The following is a 22,835-nucleotide window of genomic DNA, read 5'->3' as shown; positions in this document are numbered from 1 at the left end:
ACATTTTTTGTCATTATATCCCCATCTATCTCTGGTGGTTTCGCATAAGGAGTGAATTGGGGGGGCTGTGGGACTGGGTTGTCGAAAGGCTTTGGGAAGAAAGGGTGGTACTTTTGTATTAAAGAACCCTCTACCCTGCTGTTTCCTTGTGGCCCATTCCCAGAGGAGGTTCTCCTTACTGCCTGATCACTACACCACCTGATTGTTAATGAAAAAAGGCCACAGTAGAACTTCACTGTGTAATGCAATATCTGAGAGTAACAGAGTCTGTCCTCACATCGAGGACCCCCACTCCCACAGGGGACCAGGGAGCATAGAGGGTACGGGGGAGGGGAAAGGTCCATCTGGAAAGAAGGATAGTGAAGGGAAGGAGCAAGAGAGAGGGGAAAGAGAGTGAGTGAAAGGGTGGAGATGAGAAGGAGAGAGAGTGAGAGGCACTGCAGGGATCAATTACATGGGCTGTGAGTTATCATGTTTTCTGCCCTGGTATGTGGGTTTATTGCAATGGGACATAGTCGGAAGAAACAGGGAGCTTATTAAGCACCAGAGAAGAAGGAAAAAAAATAGATGAGTAAACCTGGGGGCTTCCTCTTCTCCTCTCATTCATTTCTGCTTGTCAGGCACTTTCAGTCGCAGACCATTAAAGTGGTGAGCAGAGTAACTTAAAGCAATGATAATTGAGAGGAGAGACTGACGAGAGACAATTTATAAATATCACTATAGAGCGGCTGGACACAGCATTGAATACTGCGCCGTGAACTGCAACACTAATGAAACTGATCACAAATCATCAAAGCTGACATCTTCCCACACCCATTTAGAAGTTTTCACACATCTTCACACTCATTTAAGTGACTGTGAGTATGTGCATGACTCACCACAAATTATCACAGCAGATTAAAACTAATTTAAAATCCGTCAGTGATGCCACAGACATCATACCATCTTTCAGTACAGGGCAACACCCCTTATAATTCATCAGACCTCCAGGAAACTCCATTGAGACCACCATCGACTAGGTTGCTCCATAGGTTCATGGACTCATACTGTGGCATTGTACACTCATCATCACAATGACAAATTCATTACCCTGATGCTAACCCCTACAATCTCAGTTGACTCCTTGCTATGGACACTCAAAACAGCTCATCATATGCTTCACTAGCTCAACATCATTCCCCATTGTCCTCCACCATTCACTGCCTACCCACAATTAACTAGAACCACTCAATTGATACTTAATCAAGCACCTAAAAAACCCAATTTACTTCTGGCATCCAATAATACCATCTCATCGCTGTGTTCCATGCCCTCTGCGCTCGGGTGATTCAGCACTGTCTGTGTCTGTATAGCCCCCCCCCCCCTCCAGCGTAATATTAGTTCCCCTTGAGCCCCTGTGTCTGTACAGCAAACAACTCCCCAAAGCTAGCAGATAGGGATGCACACAGGATTTGTGTGGGAATGTGTTTTTTAATGACTCCCTTCTGTAGAGTCGGATCATTATCTATGAATGAGTTGATTATTTACCCTCTGGTTATATCACCAGTCACCTGCATCATGGCTGGCACACCCACTGAGGTGCAGGTTATATGGAAGGAGGTCAAAGCTGTACAGGTGGACATGTTTACGATCCATATGGAGGGTGTAATTGAAGCCTTTGTTTAATCAAGTCCCTCTCTGACCATCCGCTGATTGCTAATGGCCCAGCCAGGGTACATAAAGGTGTTTCCGGGATGAATAACCCATAATGACAAATCATAAACAATGTTTTAGAAAAAACTGATATCACATTTACATTAGTATTCAGACCCTTTACTCAGTACTTTGTTGAAGCACCTTTGGCAGCGATTACAGCCTCAAATCTTCTTGGGTATGACACTACAAGCTTGGCACACCTGTATTTGGGGAGTATCTCCCATTCTTCTCTGCAGATCCTCTCAGGCTCTGTCAGGTTGGATGGGGAGTGTTGCTGCACAGTTATTTTCAGATTTCTCCAGAGAAGTTTGATCGGGTTCAAGTCCAGGCTCTGGCTGGGCCACTCAAAGACTTCTCTCGAAGCCACTCCTGCGTTGTCATGGCTGTGTGCTTAGGGTTGTTGTTCTGTTGGAAGATGAACCTTCAACACAGTTTGCGGTCCTGAGTGCTCTGAACCAGGTTTTTATCAAGGATCTCTCTGTTCTTTGCTCCATTCTTCTTTGCCTAGATCCTGACTACCCTCCCAGTCCCCGTCCCTGAAAAACATCCCCACAGCATGATGCTGCCACCACCATGCTTCACCATAGAGATGGTGCTAGGTTTCCTTCAGACATGACACTTGGCATTCAGGCCAAAGAGTTCAATCTTGGTTTCATCAGACCAGAGAATCTTGTTTCTCATGGTCTAAGAGTCCTTGATGTGCCTTTTGGCAAACTCCAAGCGTGCTGTCATGTGCCTTTTATTGAGGAGTGGCTTCTGTCTGGTCACTCTACTTGAAAGGCCTGATTGGTGGAGTGCTGCAGAGATGGTTGTTCTTCTGGAAGGTCCTCCCATCTCCACAAAGGAACTCTAGAGCTCTGTCAGTGACCATCGGGTTCGTGGTCACCTCCCAGACCAAGACCCTTCTCCCCTGTTGCTCAGTTTGGCCGTGCGGCCAGGTCTAGGAGTCTTGGTGGTTCCAAACTTCTTCAATTTAAGAATGATGGAGGCCACTGTGTTGTTGGGGGCCTTCAATGCTGCAGAATTATTTTGGTACCTTTGCCCAGATCTGTGCCTCAACACAATCCTGTCTCAGAGCTCTATGGACAATTCCAGTTTTTTGCTCTTACATGTACTGTCAACTGTGGGACCTTATTAGTTTGTCAACGAATAAGAGCAGTTTGTCAACTTTCTGCTCTGCTAGAGTTGACCCGGGCAACTGTAAGTGCTGTTATTCTGAAGTGCAAACGTCTAGGAGCAACAACGGCTCAGCCGTGAAGTGGTAGGCCACACAAGCTCACAGAACAGGACTGCCGAGTGCTGAAGCGTGTAGCACGTTAACATTGTCTGTCCTTGGTTGTAGCACTCACTCCCGAGTTCCAAACTGCCCCTGGAAGCAATGTCAGCACAATAACTATTGGTTGGAAGCTTCATGAAATGGGTTTCCATGGCCGAGATGCCACACACAGACCTAAAATCGCCATGTGCAATATCAAGCGTCGAAAGGGGAAGGCCCTTTCCTGTTCAACATGACAATGCCCCGTGCATAAAGCGAGGTCCATACAGCAGCAATTTTTCAACATCTAGTCGAAAACCTTCCCTGAAGAGTGGAGGCTGTTATAGCAGCAAAGGGGAGACCCATGACTGGAATGAGATGTTTAACGAGCAGGTGTACACATACGCTTCCTGTGTGAGTTAGGGTTGTACGCTATGGATGTTGTAGAGAATTAACTTGCAGGATTAAGTCACTGCTTTGATGTTTGCAGAGAACGACAGGGTGTTGTCCAGGGTCCAGGGTCAAGCCAAGGATCTTTGCACTCTGGGAGGGGACACCTTTTTCATCCGTGATGGAGAGGTCTTTGAGTAGCTCCGTCTTATCAAGGTTGAGTTTGAGGTAGTGGGCCGACATCCAGGCTGAGATATCTTCCAGGCAGCAGAAATGCATGGGTGTCGCAAGGAGGAAAGTAGTTCAGTGTCATCTGCATAGCAATGATAGAAGAGACCATGTGAGGATATGACGGAGCAGAGTAACTAGAGAAGGTCTAGAACTGAGACCTGGGGGACAACAGTAGTCACCCGGTAGGGGCGGTCTGCCAGGTAGAATGCAATCCAAGAATGTGCAGAGCCTGAGACTCCCTGCCCTGAGAGGATGGAGAGGAGGATCTGATGGTTCACAGTGTCAAAGGCAGCTGATAGGAAGAACAGAGGACAGAGAGTCAGCTTTGGCAGTGTGGAGAGCCTCGGTGACACAGAGAAGAGCAGTCTCAGTTGAGTGACCCGTCTTGAAGCCTGACTGGTTTAGGGTCAAGATGATCGTTCTAAGAGAGATAACAAGAGAGAGTTGGTCAGAGACAGCATGCTCAAGGGTTTTAGAAAGAAAAGAAAGGGATGCCGGTCTTTAGTTTTTGACGTTAGAGGAGTTGAGTTTTGGTTTCTTGAGGAGAGGAGCAACTCGTGCCATTTTGATGTCAGAGGGAATGCAGTCATGGAACCAGTGGACTCAATCAGCTGAGTGAATGAGGAGCGGATGTCATCAACCTTCTTTTCAAAGTTGTCCACAGAGAGGGAGGGGAAGGGGTGGAGGACTAAGGAGGGAGGAGGTGGAAAGGAGTTTCCTATGGTTAGAGGCAGAAGTTGCAGTCAAGTGGTGGGCCTGTCTGTAAAGCCTACCGGATGAGAAGCGAACAGGTATAGAAAACACACACATATGAGATCATCTGAAAATAACTAGGTAAAATAGTGTGAGAGAGTGGTGTGGAGCCTTCCACTCTTTCCTTCCTCGAACAACTCCGCTGAACAACTTGGCAATTTTTTTTATTTATTTATTTAACCTTTATTTAACCAGGTAGGCTAGTTGAGAACAAGTTCTCATTTGCAACTGCGACCTGGCCAAGATAAAACATAGCAGTGTGAACAGACAACACAGAGTTACACATGGAGTAAACAATAAACAAGTCAATAACACAGTAGAAAAAAAGGAGAGTCTATATACATTGTGTGCAAAAGGCATGAGGAGGTAGGCAAATAATTACAATTTTGCAGATTAACACTGGAGTGATAAATGATCAGATGGTCATGTGCAGGTAGAGATATTGGTGTGCAAAAGAGCAGAAAAGTAAATAAATAAAAACAGTATGGGGATGAGGTAGGTAAAATTGGGTGGGCTATTTACCGATAGACTATGTACAGTTGCAGCGATCGGTTAGCTGCTCAGATAGCAGATGTTTGAGGTTGGTGAGGGAGATAAAAGTCTCCAACTTCAGTGATTTTTGCAATTCACAGGCAGCAGAGAACTGGAACGAAAGGCGGCCAAGTGAGGTGTTGGCTTTAGGGATGATCAGTGAGATACACCTGCTGGAGCGCGTGCTTCAGGTGGGTGTTGCCATCATGACCAGTGAACTGAGATAAGGCGGAGCTTTACCTAGCATGGACTTGTAGATGACCTGGAACCAGTGGGTCTGGCGAATACTATCTTTGTTTTGGCGACGGTCTTAGTTTTGCGATGAGACCAACACTCGCATGGCTGCAGCTGAATCTGGTAATGAATGGTATGTCTGTTGAACAAGTTGAAGAGACTAAATTACTTGGTGTTACCTTATATCGTAAACTGTCATGGTCAAAACATATAGTTTCAATGGTTGTAAAGATGGGGAGAGGTCTCTCCATAATAAAGAAATGCTCTGCTTTTTTGACACCACACTAGTTTAGTCTTATCTTGATTATTGTCCAGTCATGTGGTCAAGTACTACAAAGAAAGACCTAGTTAAGCTGCAGCTGGCCCAGAACAGAGCGGCATGTCTTGCTCTTCATTGAAATCAAGGGGCTAATATAAATACTATGCATTCCAGTGTTGAAGAAAGACTGACTGGATCACTTATTATTTTTATAAGAAACATTAATATGTTGAAAATTCTAAATTGTTTGCAGAGTCAACTTACACACAGCTCTGACACACACACTTACCCTACCAGACATGCCACCAGGGGTCTTTTCACAGCACCCAAATCCAGAAGAAATTCAAGAAAGCGTACAGTATTATATGGTGCCATTATTTCAATGATTCCCTTCTATCTCATATTGCTCAAATGAACAGCAAACCTGGTTTCAAAAACAGATAAAGCAAAACCTCACGGCACAAATCCCTCCCCCTATTTGACCTAGATATTTTGTGTGCATGTGTTGATTTGTGGGCCATGTGTGCCATTTTCAAATGTATGTAGTTCTGTCCTTGAGCTGTTATTGTCTATTAATATTCTGTATTATGTCATGCTTCATGACTGCTTTCAAAACAACTGGGGATGCTAATAAAATAACAAAAATTCCAAATAACAGGTAGCGACAACTCTTTCTGGGTCCAAACAAGAAACAAAGCAAAACAAATAAAATGCATAAAATACATAGTACACATAATATAATAACATAGTACACATAATATAATAACATAGTATACATAATATATGATGGCTCCTACCCTATGAGCTGTTCCAGGTCACGCAAGCCAAGAATTTGTGCAAGCCCAACTACATAACAGGGTGTCAGGTAATCTAGCAGTTAGCGTGTTGGGCCAGTAACTAAAAGGTTGGTGGATCAAATCCCCAAACCGGCAAGGTAAAAATCTGTCGTTCTGTCCCTGAACAAGGCTGTTAACCCACTGTTCCTAGGCCGTCATTGTAAATAAGAATTTGTTCTTAACTGTCTTGCCTATAAAAATAAATAATACTGTGGAAATTACAATACAAAATATATAAAAATGGCTCTCTCTTCACAGTCCCTGTTGTGCTGTAAGTTGTTCTTTTTCCATTTTTTTTATCTGGTTGTATTGCTAGTTTGAGTTACCTAGTGTAGCAGAGAGTTCCATGTAGTCATGGCTCTTTAATACTGTGTGTTTCCCAGCCTCTGATCTGGACCTGGGGACTGTGAAGAGACCTCTGATTGCATGTCTTGTGTCGTACTGATGAGTGTCTGAACTGTGTGCCGACTGCTTGAACAGACAGTTTGGTTACCTTCAACACATCAACACCTCGCACAAAGACCAATAGTGATGCAGGCAATCTTTCCTCAACTTTGTGCCAGGAGAGACTGTCATGCATGTTACTGACGTTCGACACTCTGTGTATATCTAAGTGCAATACGTGCTGCTCTGTTCTGGACCAACTGCAATTGACCTATGTTCCTCTTTGCCGCACTTGACCACACAACTGGGCAGTAGTCCAGGTGCGACAAAATCAGGGCCTGTAGGACCTGCCTGGACGACTGAGATGTCAAGAAAGCGGAGCAATGCAATAAAGCCACTGATTACCAAAACAACAACAGTCACAAATTGCCCTGCCCCTTAATCCTGGTTGGTGTGTCTACAATAATCTACAAGTCATGAGCTAGCCACAAGACAGTACTAAACAACAACAGATAAAGACAATTGTAAAGATGACAAAGATTTTTGGGCACATACATTATACATAGCAATCTCTCAGGAGGGAACATTCCCAAAATATTATGCCTTGTTTTCTTGTCCTGTGGATTGGAGGAGGAGGAAGAGGTCATTACTCGACCTAGAGCCCCGTGGTAATTGAAATTAGGGAGGGGGTTGGAGGAAACAGGCGACATGATAATCAATTTGAGGCTGTATCGGTAACAAAAGCTGCTGGGGGGCTCCAGCTCCATATGACCAGATGGCCCCAGCCCTGTGTGGGCCTGTAAGGGGGGAAGGGGAGAGACAATGGGAGGGAGGGGAGCATGTGCAGGAAGGGATGTATGGGGCAAACACTTTTAGCTGGATAGATGATTTGTGTGTGTGTGTGTGTGTGTGTGTGTGTGTGTGTGTGTGTGTGTGTGTGTGTGTGTGTGTGTGTGTGTGTGTGTGTGTGTGTGTGTGTGTGTGTGTGTGTTTGCCTGAGAGACGGTGCCATCTGCCAGCAACGTACTCGGGGTTCAGCAGATGTGTTCTCTGACACTAGGGGTGCAGCAGATGTGTTCTCTGACACTAGGGGTGCAGCAGATGTGTTCTCTGACACTAGGGGTGCAGCAGAGAGGGATGTGGAGAGGGTCCTGACACACCGCAGCCTACCTCTGTGGGAGAGAGGAGACAGGCGACTGAGTAACTGGACAGCTGCATGGCACATGACACCCACATACGCACATACACACCATACCACAAATGCAAACACACACTGACTCTCTTGTACCTGCTCTATGAATGCTCACTTTTGATTAGAAATTTGATTTGATTTGTTACTTTATTGTGTAACTATTTCCTTTTTTTAATGCGCATTTTTATTACTTTTTAACTCTGCATTGTTGGGAGAGGGCTTGTAAGTAAGAATTCCACGGTAAAGTCTACCTACACCTGTTGTATTCGGCGCATGTGACAAATAAAATTTGATTTGACACACAGATGCACAGGTCCACACATGCTAATACAGTATAAACACTCACATGCTCACACAGACAAACATAACTCAGAACTCTGTTTTTTTCCAAAGGCCCTTTTGGGGACATAGGAGAGGGGGAGGATGTCTGGTCAGGTCTGTCCTCATTTGGCTGCTGTCCTATTATTGGTGTTAGACAGACTGACTGACTTCAGGGCCAGCAGATGACAGGAGAGGCATCTCCCAGGCAGCTGTAGAGTTCTTCTCTCTAGATAGAATGTATGTGTCTGGTCATTGAGCAGAGTAGAGCAGAGCAGCACAGACAGACTGAGTAACGGAGAACTTCCAGATCTCAGTGAAAGGTCACAGTGAACCCCAGCTGGCCAGACCGGCCCTGCCAGTCATCTGGGATTGGCTGCAGGGACCAGCGGGTACCCTGAATGCACATCTACGACCTTTAGAGAAGGCACTTCCTGTCTACAGCACCAGAAACAGTGTGTTAGTGTTTTCACTGTGGAGGGAGTGTGTGGCAGGGGTACTCTACTCTAATTTTCACAGACTTTAGTGTCTAGCAGTTGTCTCTCTTTCCTGAGGCTAAGGTTTTACATTGAAATCAAAAGTGTGAGAGAGTCAGTCTTATTCTTAACACTATTTTCTGAGCGTGACACGCACCACTCGTCTCAAGCAGACTTCCACCAACCAACTGCTCCCATTTTTTATTGCCAAAAAATGCTGTTGTTGCACCATTTTCCCAAAAATCTCTTGAAATGTTAATTAATGAGGGATCTGTAAGAAAGCTGCCAATTAGTGAGACCTGACAGATGAGCAGGCCGTGGCGCCGGATGCTTTGATGACTGCATATTTGTTTGGCCTGCAGGGCTGCCGAGAGGAGGGGCACTGTTTGATTTAGGGTGAGAAAACAGGGTTAGCAGTAAATGGGCGGCTTGATAGCAATCAGCAACGGCCAGGAAGAAATCATTATGGGGGACATTTTCAAGGTTCCTAAAGTATTTACATATTGCTTCTTTTTTTCCATCCTCTCAAATATTAGTTTGGTAAAGTGATGCATAACTCTGTCTAGCTCTCTCTCAATTTAGTTAGGTTCAATCCGGTTCATATTATAGACCGTGTTATCAATCTATATCAATCAATAGATTACAAATCTAGAGATGATGGAAACTGAACTTACTCTGTTGTCCTTTTTATGACAGGCGAGCCCGCGGTGACGAGGGAAAACAACTGTCTGAACGCAGCCAAGGCCTGCAACCTGAACGACACCTGTAAGAAGTACCGCTCAGCCTACATCAGCCCCTGCACCAGCCGTGTCTCCACTGCGGAGGTCTGCAACAAGCGCAAGTGCCACAAGGCCCTGCGGCAGTTCTTTGACAAGGTGCCACCCAAGCACAGCTACGGGATGCTGTTCTGTTCCTGTCCAGCCGGCGATCAGTCGGCCTGCTCCGAGCGCCGGCGCCAAACCATTGTACCAGTCTGTTCCTATGAGGACAAGGAAAAGCCCAACTGTCTCTCCTTGCAGGCCTCTTGCAAGACCAACTACATCTGCAGGTACACTAGGATAAACAGTTGTCAGAGTACGCAATATAGTACACATGCATCTTGCAAGACCAACAGCATCAAATATGTAACATAGCAAACAATCACATAGTCTCACGTGTCTGACTCCACATTTACAACACAGAGTGACCAATGTCAGTGTATGGTTAAAATTACATTTAAGTCAACAGTGCATTACCCCAAGCCGTCTTTCAGATAGCATCCTCTGTAATGTGAAGAGGTGCTACAGAATACAGGCCCTAGCCCACCACCAAAGTGATGGGGTGTCTAAGTTAGCACAGCATGGAGGTTGCTATCATACCTTCGAGGTGTGGGGAAATATACCAAGCCCTGATAAAAGCTGTGAAAAACACCATAAACAAACCTGTTAAGATAACTGGATACTATGTTGGGAGACTGCATCAGGAATAAACCATTACCATTCAACATGTAATGCATATAAGCAAACACTAAATCTACCTACACTAACAGAGAGTATTCAGGTTAAGCAGTGAAACACTCCAATTCTCTTTCTGAATGCATGTCTTTTCTGCCTTAAGTGTTTCATTTAGCTGTCATATAGCAGCATTCAGGCTAGGATAACTGGGCAGGGGATTGGATGTGTTTGGGATAAGTGGCCTGTGTATCATTGGCAGTAATAGAGGCTGTATTGAAATGCAGCGAAACAGACTGGACTCAATGAGTGACGTCTGCCATTGCCTCTAGAGCTACAGCACTCTGTCTGGGATTAAATGGAGGCATTAGTGCAAATAAATTGGTTCCATTTCGATTCCAGCCTCAGGGCTGTGCAGTGTCTCTCTCTCTCCGCTCTCGCTAACTCTTTCTCTCGCTCTCTCTCTCTCTCGATCTCTCGCTTGCTCGCTCTCTCTCTTTGTCTCCATATTTCTCTTATTTTCTAACTCTTCACTTAGCAAAATGTTATTGTTCCTACGCTCTTTCCCTTTTCAACAAAGGTGTAACACCAGGTGGTACTTAGCATCCCAACTCCATCATGAGTGGTATCCAGAGCTCCTCTCTGTTTGTGAGGAAGGATTATAAAACCAGGCATACTTGTTGGCTGCTCCTTCACCATATGGGACGTGTATTACAGAGTAGAATCAACACAGACCCAACCATGCTGTGTGTGTGTGTGTGAGTTTGCATGCCCGCGTGTCCGTTGGCGTGTGTCCGTGGGTGTGTGTGTGTGCGTGGGTGTGTGTGCATCAGTACGAGTGCTTTTGATGTTGTCTATTTGACTGTGACGGTTCGCTTTATAAGAGAGATATGAAAGTTCAGATACACTCACTGTTTTTGTTGCATCTTTCAGGTCCCGTCTGGCTGATTTCTTTGCCAACTGCCAGTCTGAGCCACGCTCCCTCTCTGGCTGTCTTAAGGAGAACTACGCTGACTGCCTGCTCTCCTACTCTGGCCTTATCGGTGAGTCTCTACCGTCTCTATTGGTAAACTTTTCCTCACACACATTGATGAGTCTTCCTATGGTCTCATTTTCTCACTGAATCTTTATACTGTCCCCTGAGTGGATCTCATTCCTGTTGCTATGGTCATCTGTCAGAGAATCCCTTTCCCATATTCGCTCTAGCACAGCACAAACCAACGTCGCACCACTTCCTCATGCCCCTTCACATAATTTGATGAAATTAGCTCATTGTTCAGAGGAAACCAAGGAAAATAAGACTCATAGTTGTAGAAAATGCAATAGAGCGAGAGAATGAGCGTGTGAAAGAGATAAAGAAAGAGGAGGAAAGTGTGTAGAGAAGATTAGTCTCCTTTATCTTCTGCTTCTGTGTGCTGAGGGACCCATCCTAGCTCAAGCCATCACATTTCCCGTACTAGCACAGCTGTAGCAGATAGTACACACAGCAACCAGCAAAACGGCAATTCATTTTGCTGCAAAACAAAAATGGCTTGTTTGGACGGACGCCAGTAGAGGAACAATGCATTGAGGAAGCAAGAAAACTCTGACTGCAGCTATTTAGTTTCCTACAAAGAGGAAAAAAACTTATTTGTCACACTGCCTTTGGAAATACTCCATGATGATTCCAGTGTTCTATGTTGTTCAGACAATTGGATGAAAATCTAGCTTGAAATGTTGAGGGGCTAACAGTTGCAGTATGATAGGGATTCAACATTGCATGATGGTTTGGGGAAATGGGAGGTGGAAACTACTTTGTCTGCCACAGAGAAAAACATGTCTTTAGAAAACAATATGGTAGATAAACTCTGTTTCTTTAAGTAATCTACTGTGTTTCTTCCCCCCTCCTTATAGGTACAGTGATGACACCCAACTACCTGCGTTCTCCTAAGATCAGTGTTGTTCCCTACTGTGACTGCAGCAGCAGTGGCAATGGCAAGGAGGAGTGTGACAAGTTCACAGAGTTCTTCACAGACAACACCTGCCTCCGTGAGTGACTGACCAGCCTCCTTCTGTCCTCTCCACTTCATTCACTTACCAGTTTCCTGTCTCCTCCACCCTTTCATTGTGGGTCTCCTGCCAATTGTTCATCCACCTCTCACCTTCATCCTCCCTCTCTCCCAAGTGATACTCCATCTCTCCTGTGAGCTCTTTGCCGATGGAGCAGAAAAGCAGAGAGAGAGGAGGAAGAAACAGCGATAAGGCTGTGTGGGTGCATGCCTGCACACGTGAATATATGTTTGTGTGTGTGAGTAAAGGGTTCCAATATCCGCATAGCGCAGATCAGCAACCAGGGCATTGTCTTCTAACTCTATGACCGTCCTTTCACATATCAGACAGCTTTAATTAACCTACCTCCCCTCCCTCCCTCTCCATCCTCTCCTCCTTTAATAAATACGGCTGCCTCACTATCACAAGGTGTCAGGCCTCTGGAGATAGCAGATCCATGGCTGTGGTGCTTCTCTTTGTGCAATCACAGCTCAACTTCCTCTGCTGTGTTATTGGTATGGCATTGTCTCTCAGCGCTTTATTTCTGTCAAAACCAGTAGTACCCAATATAGTCATGCTCTCACTGACCCTGTGCATACATTTATTTTCACTGTATTATAAAGATAGTGTTTTATAAATACATTTATTCTCAATGTGACAATGATCACAACACAGCATTATCGCAAGAGACATTTCTTTAGTGGAATTTCAGTGTCATTGAAGTATTTTTGACCCACTGCTTTTGGGTTTTAGTTTTGAGAAAGAAAGCCATTGAGTAGTCTCTCTTGGATCATCAACTTGATTTAGCCTCAATACATAAAAAGATATTGAGCAGGTAGCCTGGTGGATAGGAGTGTTGGGACAGTAACCAAAAGGTTGCTGGATCAAATCCCCGAGCCGACATGGTAAAAATCTGTCGTTCTGTCCCTGAGCAAAGCAGTTAACCCCCAACAACAACTGCTCCCTGGGCACTGATGATGTCGATTAAGACAGCCCCCTGCACCTCTCTGATTCAGGGGTTGGGTTACATGCGGAAGACACAATTCAGTTGAATGCATTCAGTTGTACAACTGATTAGGTATCCCCCTTTCCTTTGTCAGGGGGCCAGAACATAATTATAAATCGTTTTCAGACGGCATAGTGACATCTAGAAGCCTAAACAGATATATTTGACTAAAACATAATAATTTCAAACATTGCTTACATTTGTATATGATCTCATATATCTATATTTTGCATGGGAATACTTTGGAACAGATTTCCAAAATGAAAATCACTTGGAGCTGATTTGCTGGTGTGTTTACAGTCTTTTATGTACAAAGAAAAAACATATATATATATGTCACGGTTGTCATAAAGAGGAGACCAAGGCGCAGCGTGGTAAGCAAACATCACTCTTTAATTAAAGAGAGAACACCGAACAGAACATAACAAAACTAACCGTGAAGCAATATGGCTAGTGCAGAACAAGGAATACTATCCAAGGAATATGGCTCACTAAATATGGTCCCCAATCAGAGACAACGATAAACAGCTGCCTCTGATTGAGAACCAATTTAGGCAACCATAGACTTATAAACACCTAGACCAGGGAAAAACCCAAGCGTGGTAAGCAAACATCACTCTTTAATTAAAGAGAGAACACCGAACAGAACATAACAAAACTAACCGTGAAGCAATATGGCTAGTGCAGAACAAGGAATACTATCCAAGGAATATGGCTCACTAAATATGGTCCCCAATCAGAGACAACGATAAACAGCTGCCTCTGATTGAGAACCAATTTAGGCAACCATAGACTTATAAACACCTAGACCAGGGAAAAACCCATAAACATACAAAAAAACCTAGACAATACAAAAAGTAACCACCCTTGTCACACCCTGACCTAACCAAATAATAGAGAAAAAAAAGGTCTGGGCGTGACAATATATATATATATATATATATAAATATATATATATATATATATATATATATATATATATATATATTGCTCAGAAAGCTTTGGGGGCCAAATAAAATCATCCGCGGGACACCAGTTTGGGAACCCTGGTCTGTCTAGACAGACGGGTTTCTTCCAACAATGTACAAATGTTTCATCATACATGTCTTTAATTAGACCAATGTCAGTTTGTCAGAGAGGAAAGGGTGGTGTTGAGAAAGCCGTATTATCTGTTCATGTCCTGCCGTAAACATTTTCGGGGGCTAGCGCTGGTGGAGGATATTTTCAATGAGTGTATATCGTGAGTCGTTTGCTTGCGCCATGACGTCAGTGTTGCATGCTTACAACCACTGACTGGCTGTGGCTAGAACTAGCCTAGCTATCTGCACATTGCCCACATGAACACATTGCCTACATTTATTTACTATAGAATACTATAGTACTTACTATAGAATTCTGTAGTATACTGTGGAACAGTGGTTCTTAAACCTCTCCCCTGGGACCCCAGACATTTCACTATTTTGTTTTATCCCTGAAATAGCTCACCTGATTCACCTAGTCATGGGCTTGATGATTAGTTGACAAGTTGAATCAGGTGTGCTCGCCCTGGAATAGATCAAATACATGAAATGGCTGGAGGTCCCCGAGGAGATGTTTGAGAACCGCTGCTGTTGAATAAAATACTACACGCTGTAGTATCCCTCAATCATGTGTAGTACTTACTATAGAATGTTGTTGTATACAGTAGAAAACTATGGTAATGTCCTCAAAAGCACTGCAGTTTATAGTAATACCACAGTATTTAATTTGCATCTTCCCAATCCATTCCCCTCCCCTATATCCTAATTTGTGCTACCCAAAAAGTGAGAAACCTACACACCAAGATCTGTTCTGACCTACCTACCTGCCTACAGTGTCACATCCTGGCCATAGAGAGGCTTTTATTCTCTATTTTGGTTAGACCAGGGTGTGACTAGGGTGGGCATTCCATGTTCTTTTTTTCTATGTTTTTGTATTTCTTTGTTTTTGGCCGGGTATGGTTCTCAATCAGGGACAGCTGTCTATCATTGTCTCTGATTTGGACCCATACTTAGGTAGCTCTTGCCCACATGGGTTTTGTGGGTAGTTATTTTCTGTTTTGTGTGTCTGCACCAGACAGAACTGTTTTGTTTGTTCCGCTTTGTTACTTTATGTTCTAGTGTTCAGTTTTATTAAAAATCATGAACACATACCACGCTGCACCTTGGTCCTCTTCTTCAAACAGCCGTTACATACAAGTTATGGAAAATTTGCTCTTAGTTTTTGTCCAGTAGGTTTCCCGAAGGAGAAAGACGAAACACTATGGTAAATACATACATTTCTGCAAAAACAAAAAATACTACACTATACTACAGTCCACAAAAACACTACAGTAAATACTACAGTATACAACAGTATTTATACAATAATAAACTAAATATTACAGTAATGTCTGGACTAAAGTCTGCAAAAACCCAGGTCAAAAAATCAGGGCTTGGTAAACCCAGGGCACAGGTGAAACAGATCAGGGCGTGACACTATAGCATATTTTCATTTGGGTGTGTCCACCGATGTCATGTTTCTGAGGGGATTGTTTTTAAGCCCTGTCTACTCAAACTCTTGATTTGTTAGGAGATTTGGGCACCCTCCCCACATTTTTTCCTGCCCAGAAAATACTACATGATTTTCCATTTGAAACTTAAAGGAGTTAGGTTTTCTCAATTGAAAAATACTACATTTATTGAAACCAAAAAGATGATTCAATGACAAATGTTTTATTTGATTATTACCAAACCCGTATTTCAAGTTGCAACCTATTTCTTTCAACACGCAGCTTACTTTTACACTTTGGTTCAAAACCTTATAACTTATACAAACTAATATTTCTGTCATGCTGGCATGAAGGATTCGGGAGACGGGCAGGAATGCGTAATAAGGGTTTTTATTAAGCCCAAATTACGGAGTGCAGTGCAAAGGCACAGGGACGAAGACCAAACAAACACGTAACAAAACACAGGGTAGAAACCCAAAACAAAAAGAGCGAGGAGTACCTCGAATAAATAACACACCCGCACAATGATTAACACATGGGACGAGACCCGTAATCATCTGCGCAATCCACAAAGGCACAAAAGCCAAAACACACACAGAACAGGTACTCACACGCACCAACGGACATTGTAACAATAATCGCCCGCCCAATGGAAACCAAAGGGCACATATATACATGTACAATCAGTGGGAATAGGGGCCAGGTGTGCGTAAGGAATGTTCTGGAGGGATCTGTGACAATGTCATGTAAAGACAACCCATTTTTTCATCTTGTTCAAAGTTCAAATTTTTATGTGGAATTACCAATCCAAATGTCTTCAATTAGGGTACAAGCAATTAAATAAATTCCCTGTAAATCAAGAAATTAAGTTTGTTCAATAACTTGAAATAATGTTTCCAAAAATATTCTTTGTACTACACATTCACATTTAGTAGCTACACTATCATAACCAAGCATTGACCACTGTAACATATAAGCCTTATCATGCTCTTTAGTATCACATGCTCTTATGCAAGTATCATTACATATGCTGGCAGTTTACAGGTTTAAGTTTAAATAACAACTACAACAGACCACATGAACCGGAATGACCACTCTCACGGGTGGACAAAAATAAACTCAAAGCCACACCCCCAATAAGCCACACATCCAACTCTTCTGATGCTTGAGGTGTTGAAAGCAATGTAGGGCTCTATTCAATCTGTATCGCTGAAGGGTTAGAGATTGTGCGATAGAAATGTAAAGGAAATTTCCAATTGAGCTGACACATGCAGTGTTTTCAGTGAATGCGGTCTCCGCTAACATAGAGAAATTGCGCGATACAGATGTATAGAGAGTCCTTGGAAACTTTCATTCAATTTTTAAAAATCACATTGATCTGTCGAATTGTTATTTGATTTCAGGCGAAGTGAATAGATTAGTTTGAACATATCAAAGCGTAATTTTCAATCATTCCAATCAGTATAAACACTTCAGATTAACAACAGCGTCATCCCACTTTTTACAGTGTATGTCTGTGATTTCCAAAACTACGATTGAGAGGTCAAGCTACTGTGGTTATTTGGGGTGTTTCTACATGTCACTACATGTCTCTGGGCTCCTCAAGACATCCAGGAAGAACCTGTGAAGTTTTTCCGAATAAAACTGTGTCCATCTCTCCCTCTATCCCATTTAAAATGTACATTTTTGTCATTTAGTAGACACTTATACCGAGGGACTTAAGGTAGCTAGGTAAGACGACTACAAATCACTGTCATAGTAAGTAACACTTTTTAGTGCCAGTAAGAAAAGAGAAGTGGAAGTGTTGAGCATAGACTTAAGGTAGGGAGGGGCAGTTCTGGGAGCCAGTGGAGAGTGCGAAGGAACAGGGTGACATGTTTCGAACTTTGGAAGGTTGAACACCAGACGGGCTGTGGCATTCTGGATAAGTTTCAGGGGTTTGATGGCACAAGCAGAGAGCCTAGCCTCTGATTTCCTCAGAGATGCCAAGGCATGGTTGGGCCTTCACTGTCTCTCACTCTCGCTCTCTCTAATTCAAGTCAATAGACTTTATTGACATGGAAAGTTACAGTTTTTCTCAATTGCTAAAACATAATTTCTGAAACCTTGCTCCATTTCCTGAAAACATTAAACACAAAACCTCATCTTCAATCACTATTTGCAAAATGAAACATTTGCCTCAAAACAGTTTTACCTGTGTTCAAAATCAAACACTGCTCTCAAATTATAAACAAAGTGATCAAAATGATATACACTCTCAAGCAGTCAGTAAACAATACACCGAAAAATAGAAAACATGTTGTTCAAAACATACAATTCTCAGGGAGAAAGGACATTTTTAATCTAAAAAAATATTCATATTTTTCCGTCATTGTCTTTTGATGAACGAAAACATGTTCTATCATAGTAGCTCAAAATTGATCAGAAATTACTACTCTTCTTTGCTCTTTGCAATTTTGTTTTCTATTCTTCCTCCTGCTTGTACCCTATTTTTACTGTACTGTACCCTGCATCTCACAAACCTGTCCTTTGTCTCTGTGATACTGTAATTCTTGTTCTTTGTTGATATGAACCTGCAACCAGTCAAAATCTATTGAGCAGTCAGTACTGTTAATAAATGGAAAGCACAATGTTCAGGGCCATACAATTTGTCCATTGTACAGTATATAGCCTACAATGCACTATACTACAGTATACACTACTAAAAGGGACAAAAATCAAAGCAGTAAACATGTGATCAATGTGCTTCTTCTTGTCTTTGGGCTGGGTCAGGCCAGAGCACTTTGTCGACATCACAAGCAATATTGTCCCTCCTGAGGCAACGGGGGAAGAAGTCTCTTGTGTGCCGTATCCAGCCCTGACATGATTCCTCACCTATATCACCACAGGCTAAATCTATGGCTTGCAGCAGATTTACTCTGGTGTAGGGTTGTCTATCGTACACTTTCCATCTCCAAGAGGAGAAAAACACCTCAATCGGATTCAGGAAAGGCGAGTATGGAGGGAGGTACAAGTTCATAAACTGCCCATTGATGTTAAACCATTCCCTTACCTGAGCAGCTCAGTAGAAACTGACATTGTCCCACACTATCACATAGGTGGGAATGGGATTCTCATTTAGCTCTTGACCCTGCTGCTCTTGATCCTGCTGCTCAAATAAAATATCTCTTAGATTGGCAATAAATCTTAGAAGGTGCTCGGTGTTATATGTGTAACATGGTGATGTAGAACACCATGGTTGCTGATAGCAGCACAGATTGTGACATTGCCACCTCGTTGACCAGGGACTTCAACAATGGCCCACTGTCCAATCATGTTTCGGCCTCTCCTTCTCCTCTTTGTTAGATTGAGGCCTGCTTCATCGACAAAGATGAACTCATGGGGTCTGTCCAAGGATTCCAAGTCAAATATTGTCTGTGTAGAAATACAATATACTGTATGTAGGATTTTGTAAGTCGTACAGAGACAGTGCTATACTGTAGAGTACAATTAGGCTTCTGATTCACATACGTTGTATGTACTGAAGAGTAATGTCATTCACATAGTATGTGTTAGTACGGTAGACAATCTGGATTACAGTAAATGTTTCTGAATGTACACTTACTTGCACATACTGAGCTCGCAATTCTTTCACCCTTAGTAAGTTGCGCCCAAAAGGTACTCTGTATACTTGCTTCATTCGCATCCTGTTACGATGGAGGACACAGTAAATTGTGGAAATGCTAACACTGTCGATTCCCTGGAAGTGTGTGTTGTCTTGTATCACTCGTTCCTGAATTTCTCTGAGTCGTATTGCATTATCTTGAAGGACCATGCCAACTCTAACGGCCTCTTGCTCCCGAGTGAATATAGCTGTCCTTCCACCTGCATGTGGCAGCCTTGCAATTCTACAAAAAGTAGGTGTGCCGTTACAAAACATATTCATGCAGTACAATACATGCAGTGATTAACTTTACAAATGTATATTGAAACAGCTGCATATAGTGTAGTACAGTAAATTTGCAATTACAAAAATATAGTAGTATCCTGTACCTGTTCTCTTCTCTGAATGTCCTTACTATGGTGGACACAGAACATCGGCTCAAATTGGGTTGCACTCTAAGTCTTGCTCCCCTCATTGTCAGTCCATGGACAAGAACATGGTCTATAACTGTTGCTCGAATTTCATCAGATATTTCCACTCTTTGTCTTCCTCTTCGTCCTCCTCTTCCTCTTTCTTGCCTTCCTCCTCCTCTTCCTCCTCGTCGCCCACCTCGCATACGAACTCATCCTCGTCCTCTCACATTGTTTCTTCTATCCATTCTCAGACTTTCTCCTTCCCACCTTCAACAACCTGTTTGCTCTCTGAACTGGCTTATATTGGTTGTGTCGCATCATTTGAAACAGGTTAAATCAATTTTGAGTGGTTGTGTTCAATGAATGACATGTGTTCTCTATTTGTATTTGATTGTTGCCACTTGTGTTTACCAGTATGGATGACATGTGCATTAGAGTGCAGAATGTGTTTTGAGAATGAGAATGTGTTTAGAGTTTTGCTGAAAAGTCTTAAGTGAGATCTGCAAATTGTGTTTTACCATGTGAAATGGTTTAAGGTATTGACAACAGACTGCATAATTAGCTAAATGAGTCCAGGCAACTGAGAACTTTGTTCAGCCAATTGGTTTTAGTGTTTTAGCAATTGAGAAAAACTGTAAATGACTTACATTGCCAAAGTACGTACATAACAGCAATGATTGGACTAACAGTGATAAATAAATAATAATAATAATAATAGTAGTAGAAGTGGTAATGACATTAACATTAACAGCAACTACAACAATGGCAATATGAATAATAATAAATAAAAGTTATAGTAGTAGACTCGCTCTCTCTATCTTCCTCTACTCTCCCATTTCATTAAGCTGAGACGGCACTAACACACAGTGACAGATGCACTCTCACACACCCGTCAGTGCTGGTGTGGCTCCGGAGCTGTGACAGAGCCTTGCTCCATGCCCTTAACCAGTGGGCCTTCTCGTCTCTTTTAGAAGGCATTAGTAGACAAAGCGTAGCTGCTGAATTGTGTCTACTCATGCTAAGCATATATTTTTCCTGGTTAAGGATCCTCAACTGAATTTCCCTCAACAGAGTAAATTACTATTGTTCTCTCACACCATTCTTTAGTCCAGTACAGTGATGGTGGTTCAGTATTTGTCATACATCGTTGTTCAGCGATGACAATGGGGATGCCAGCAGCATACCACCCTGCATTCCACTGCTGTTTTGCTTCTGAAGCTATGCAGGGTTGGTCCTGGTCAGTCCCTGGATGGGAGACCTGGTGATGTTGGAGGGCCAGTAGGAGGCACCCTTTCCTCTGGTCTAAAGAAAAATATCCCAAAGCCCCAGACAATGCTTGGAGACATTACCTTGTGTAGGGTGCTGTCTTTTGGACGGGTCATTGGGTGTCCTGACTCTCTGTGGTCACTAAAGATCCTATGGCACTTACTGTAAGAGTAGGTGTGTTAACCCCGGTGTCCTGGCTAAATTCCCAATCTGGCCACCTAATGATCCCCAGTTTGCAATTGGCTCATTCATCCCCCCCCCCCCCCTTCTCTCCCTTGTAGCTATTCCCCAGGTAATTTCTGTAAATGAGAATGTGTTCTCAGTCAACTTAACTGGTAAAAAAAATGCATGACAGTGTTGTTACATCACTAAAAAGGCGGAAGAGTAGAGTGAATTCTGCTAAATGGCATATAGAGTTCTTGGTGGTCCATTTGCCGGTAGCAGTAGCATTGTGACAAAGAATATCCTAACAGAGAGGTCACACTGAGTAACCGGCAGAATTATCACCAATCCATAAATTCCCTTGGTGCATCCTCCCTCTGTGCCCCTGAGAAATCACTTAGGAGAGCAGTAATGGCGCTATTCTTCTGGCCAACAGCATGAATGGACCTCCAGTGGGCACAGTGGCATGGTTCCTTTATGCCACCTCTAAGCACTCACTCCTAGTTAAAAAAAACTGAGATTAGCTTTTGTTACCTCTCCTATAAAAACCATCTCTCTTTAAAGAGAGGGGAGGATTGACTGAACTACTCCCTTTAACTGTGTCCTTCAGTAGCAATTCCAATCCCTATACTGATTGATTACATATTGGTTCAATATGACTAGGCAAAGTAAACCCAAGAACTTGGACTATTGCAATAAAGTCAATGTTAATTGTTAACTACTTGAATGTGGTGTTACCGCACCTGGGCCTATTTGTTTGGCTCAACAGAGGGCCACTGTACACTAATGCCTCAGTCTGTCAGTGTTTTGGCTGATGCAAATGTCACTGAGTGATATGATATCATGTTTACCCATTTGCTGTTTGCACTTGTTGAAGGTCGGGTAAATTACTTTTTCCTGTCAGGGAAACGATTAAGTAGCAGATTCTGCAGATTCGGGGCTGTTTGCACACAGTGTGATATTCCCTGTGTTTATTCCCTGTGCTCTATCTTCTCTCTGCTTTGGGTAAGACAAACACTGCATTCCTGTGCAGTTGGAACAGCCTGCCTGGCCTACCTCTGTGTCTGGATTCTAACATTGCTTAGACATGGTGTTTGCAGAGTAAAGGCCCTGTATTCAACCCCACTCGCGTCTGTCAGCAAGAACAGGACACAGTTTCTATGTGTCCAGTTTGTAGTCAACGCCTGTAGGAAAACACTCATCCTATTAGGGGTGTATATGGTATGTATTCTCAGGGGTTTGACTGGTAGGTAATACATGTCAGAATTTCTCAACTGCTGCTGATTGCTTCAGCAGGGTTCCTCAAACTCCATTGAAACCTCTGACATATAGCTAGAGCTAAATGGGAGCTAAACTCATGTTTCACAGCACAAGCTTTATGCCTAAATACGAGCCCAAACAAGAGAAGCACCTCATCAGTCGTGACAGACAACACAGTCTAATGCTGTGTCTCTAATTAGTCTTTGTTGGAGAACAAAGCTCCGTAAAAGACCATATCAACAAATTCAATACGCTCATCAGGCCGCTGCTGTGCTAGCACAAAGCATTAGGGCACTAGGATAGGCTCAGAGGCACACCCGCTTTCTTCACAGCAAGATAATGAAATTAGCTCTAATTTATTCGCTCACAGCCAGCCTTTGAGAGGTGTGGCGGTGTCAGAGAACTTTACAGCCCTAGAAGATTCCAGCCTAAATGCGCTGACAATTAAAACAAACACACAAAAAAGAGTAGGGAAAGAGGTACATAACACCTATCCAGCTATCTTCAGATCTCCCTGTCTGCTTTACTTCATAGATAGACCAGGTGTGTTGTATGCACACTAAT

General features: G+C 43.1%; 1 protein-coding gene across 3 annotated transcripts in view; it reads left to right on the top strand.

Moving 5' to 3' along the window:
- The window catches only part of LOC135512263 (GDNF family receptor alpha-1-like), a 139,671-nt gene that overhangs the window by 97,086 nt on the left and 19,750 nt on the right, over nucleotides 1–22,835 (top strand). For all 3 annotated transcript variants that reach the window (XM_064934109.1, XM_064934108.1, XM_064934107.1), the window contains 3 exons: nucleotides 9,251–9,602; nucleotides 10,918–11,027; nucleotides 11,878–12,012. In XM_064934109.1, the coding sequence (XP_064790181.1) occupies nucleotides 9,251–9,602; nucleotides 10,918–11,027; nucleotides 11,878–12,012 (597 nt within the window). The remainder of the gene's footprint in view (nucleotides 1–9,250; nucleotides 9,603–10,917; nucleotides 11,028–11,877; nucleotides 12,013–22,835) is intronic.

Source organism: Oncorhynchus masou, chromosome 24 (genome assembly GCF_036934945.1).
Source record: "Oncorhynchus masou masou isolate Uvic2021 chromosome 24, UVic_Omas_1.1, whole genome shotgun sequence".
NCBI classification, from domain to species: Eukaryota; Metazoa; Chordata; class Actinopteri; order Salmoniformes; family Salmonidae; genus Oncorhynchus; species Oncorhynchus masou.
The sequence above is the reverse complement of the archived record's forward strand: the minus strand, read 5'-3'. Positions and strand labels throughout refer to the sequence as shown.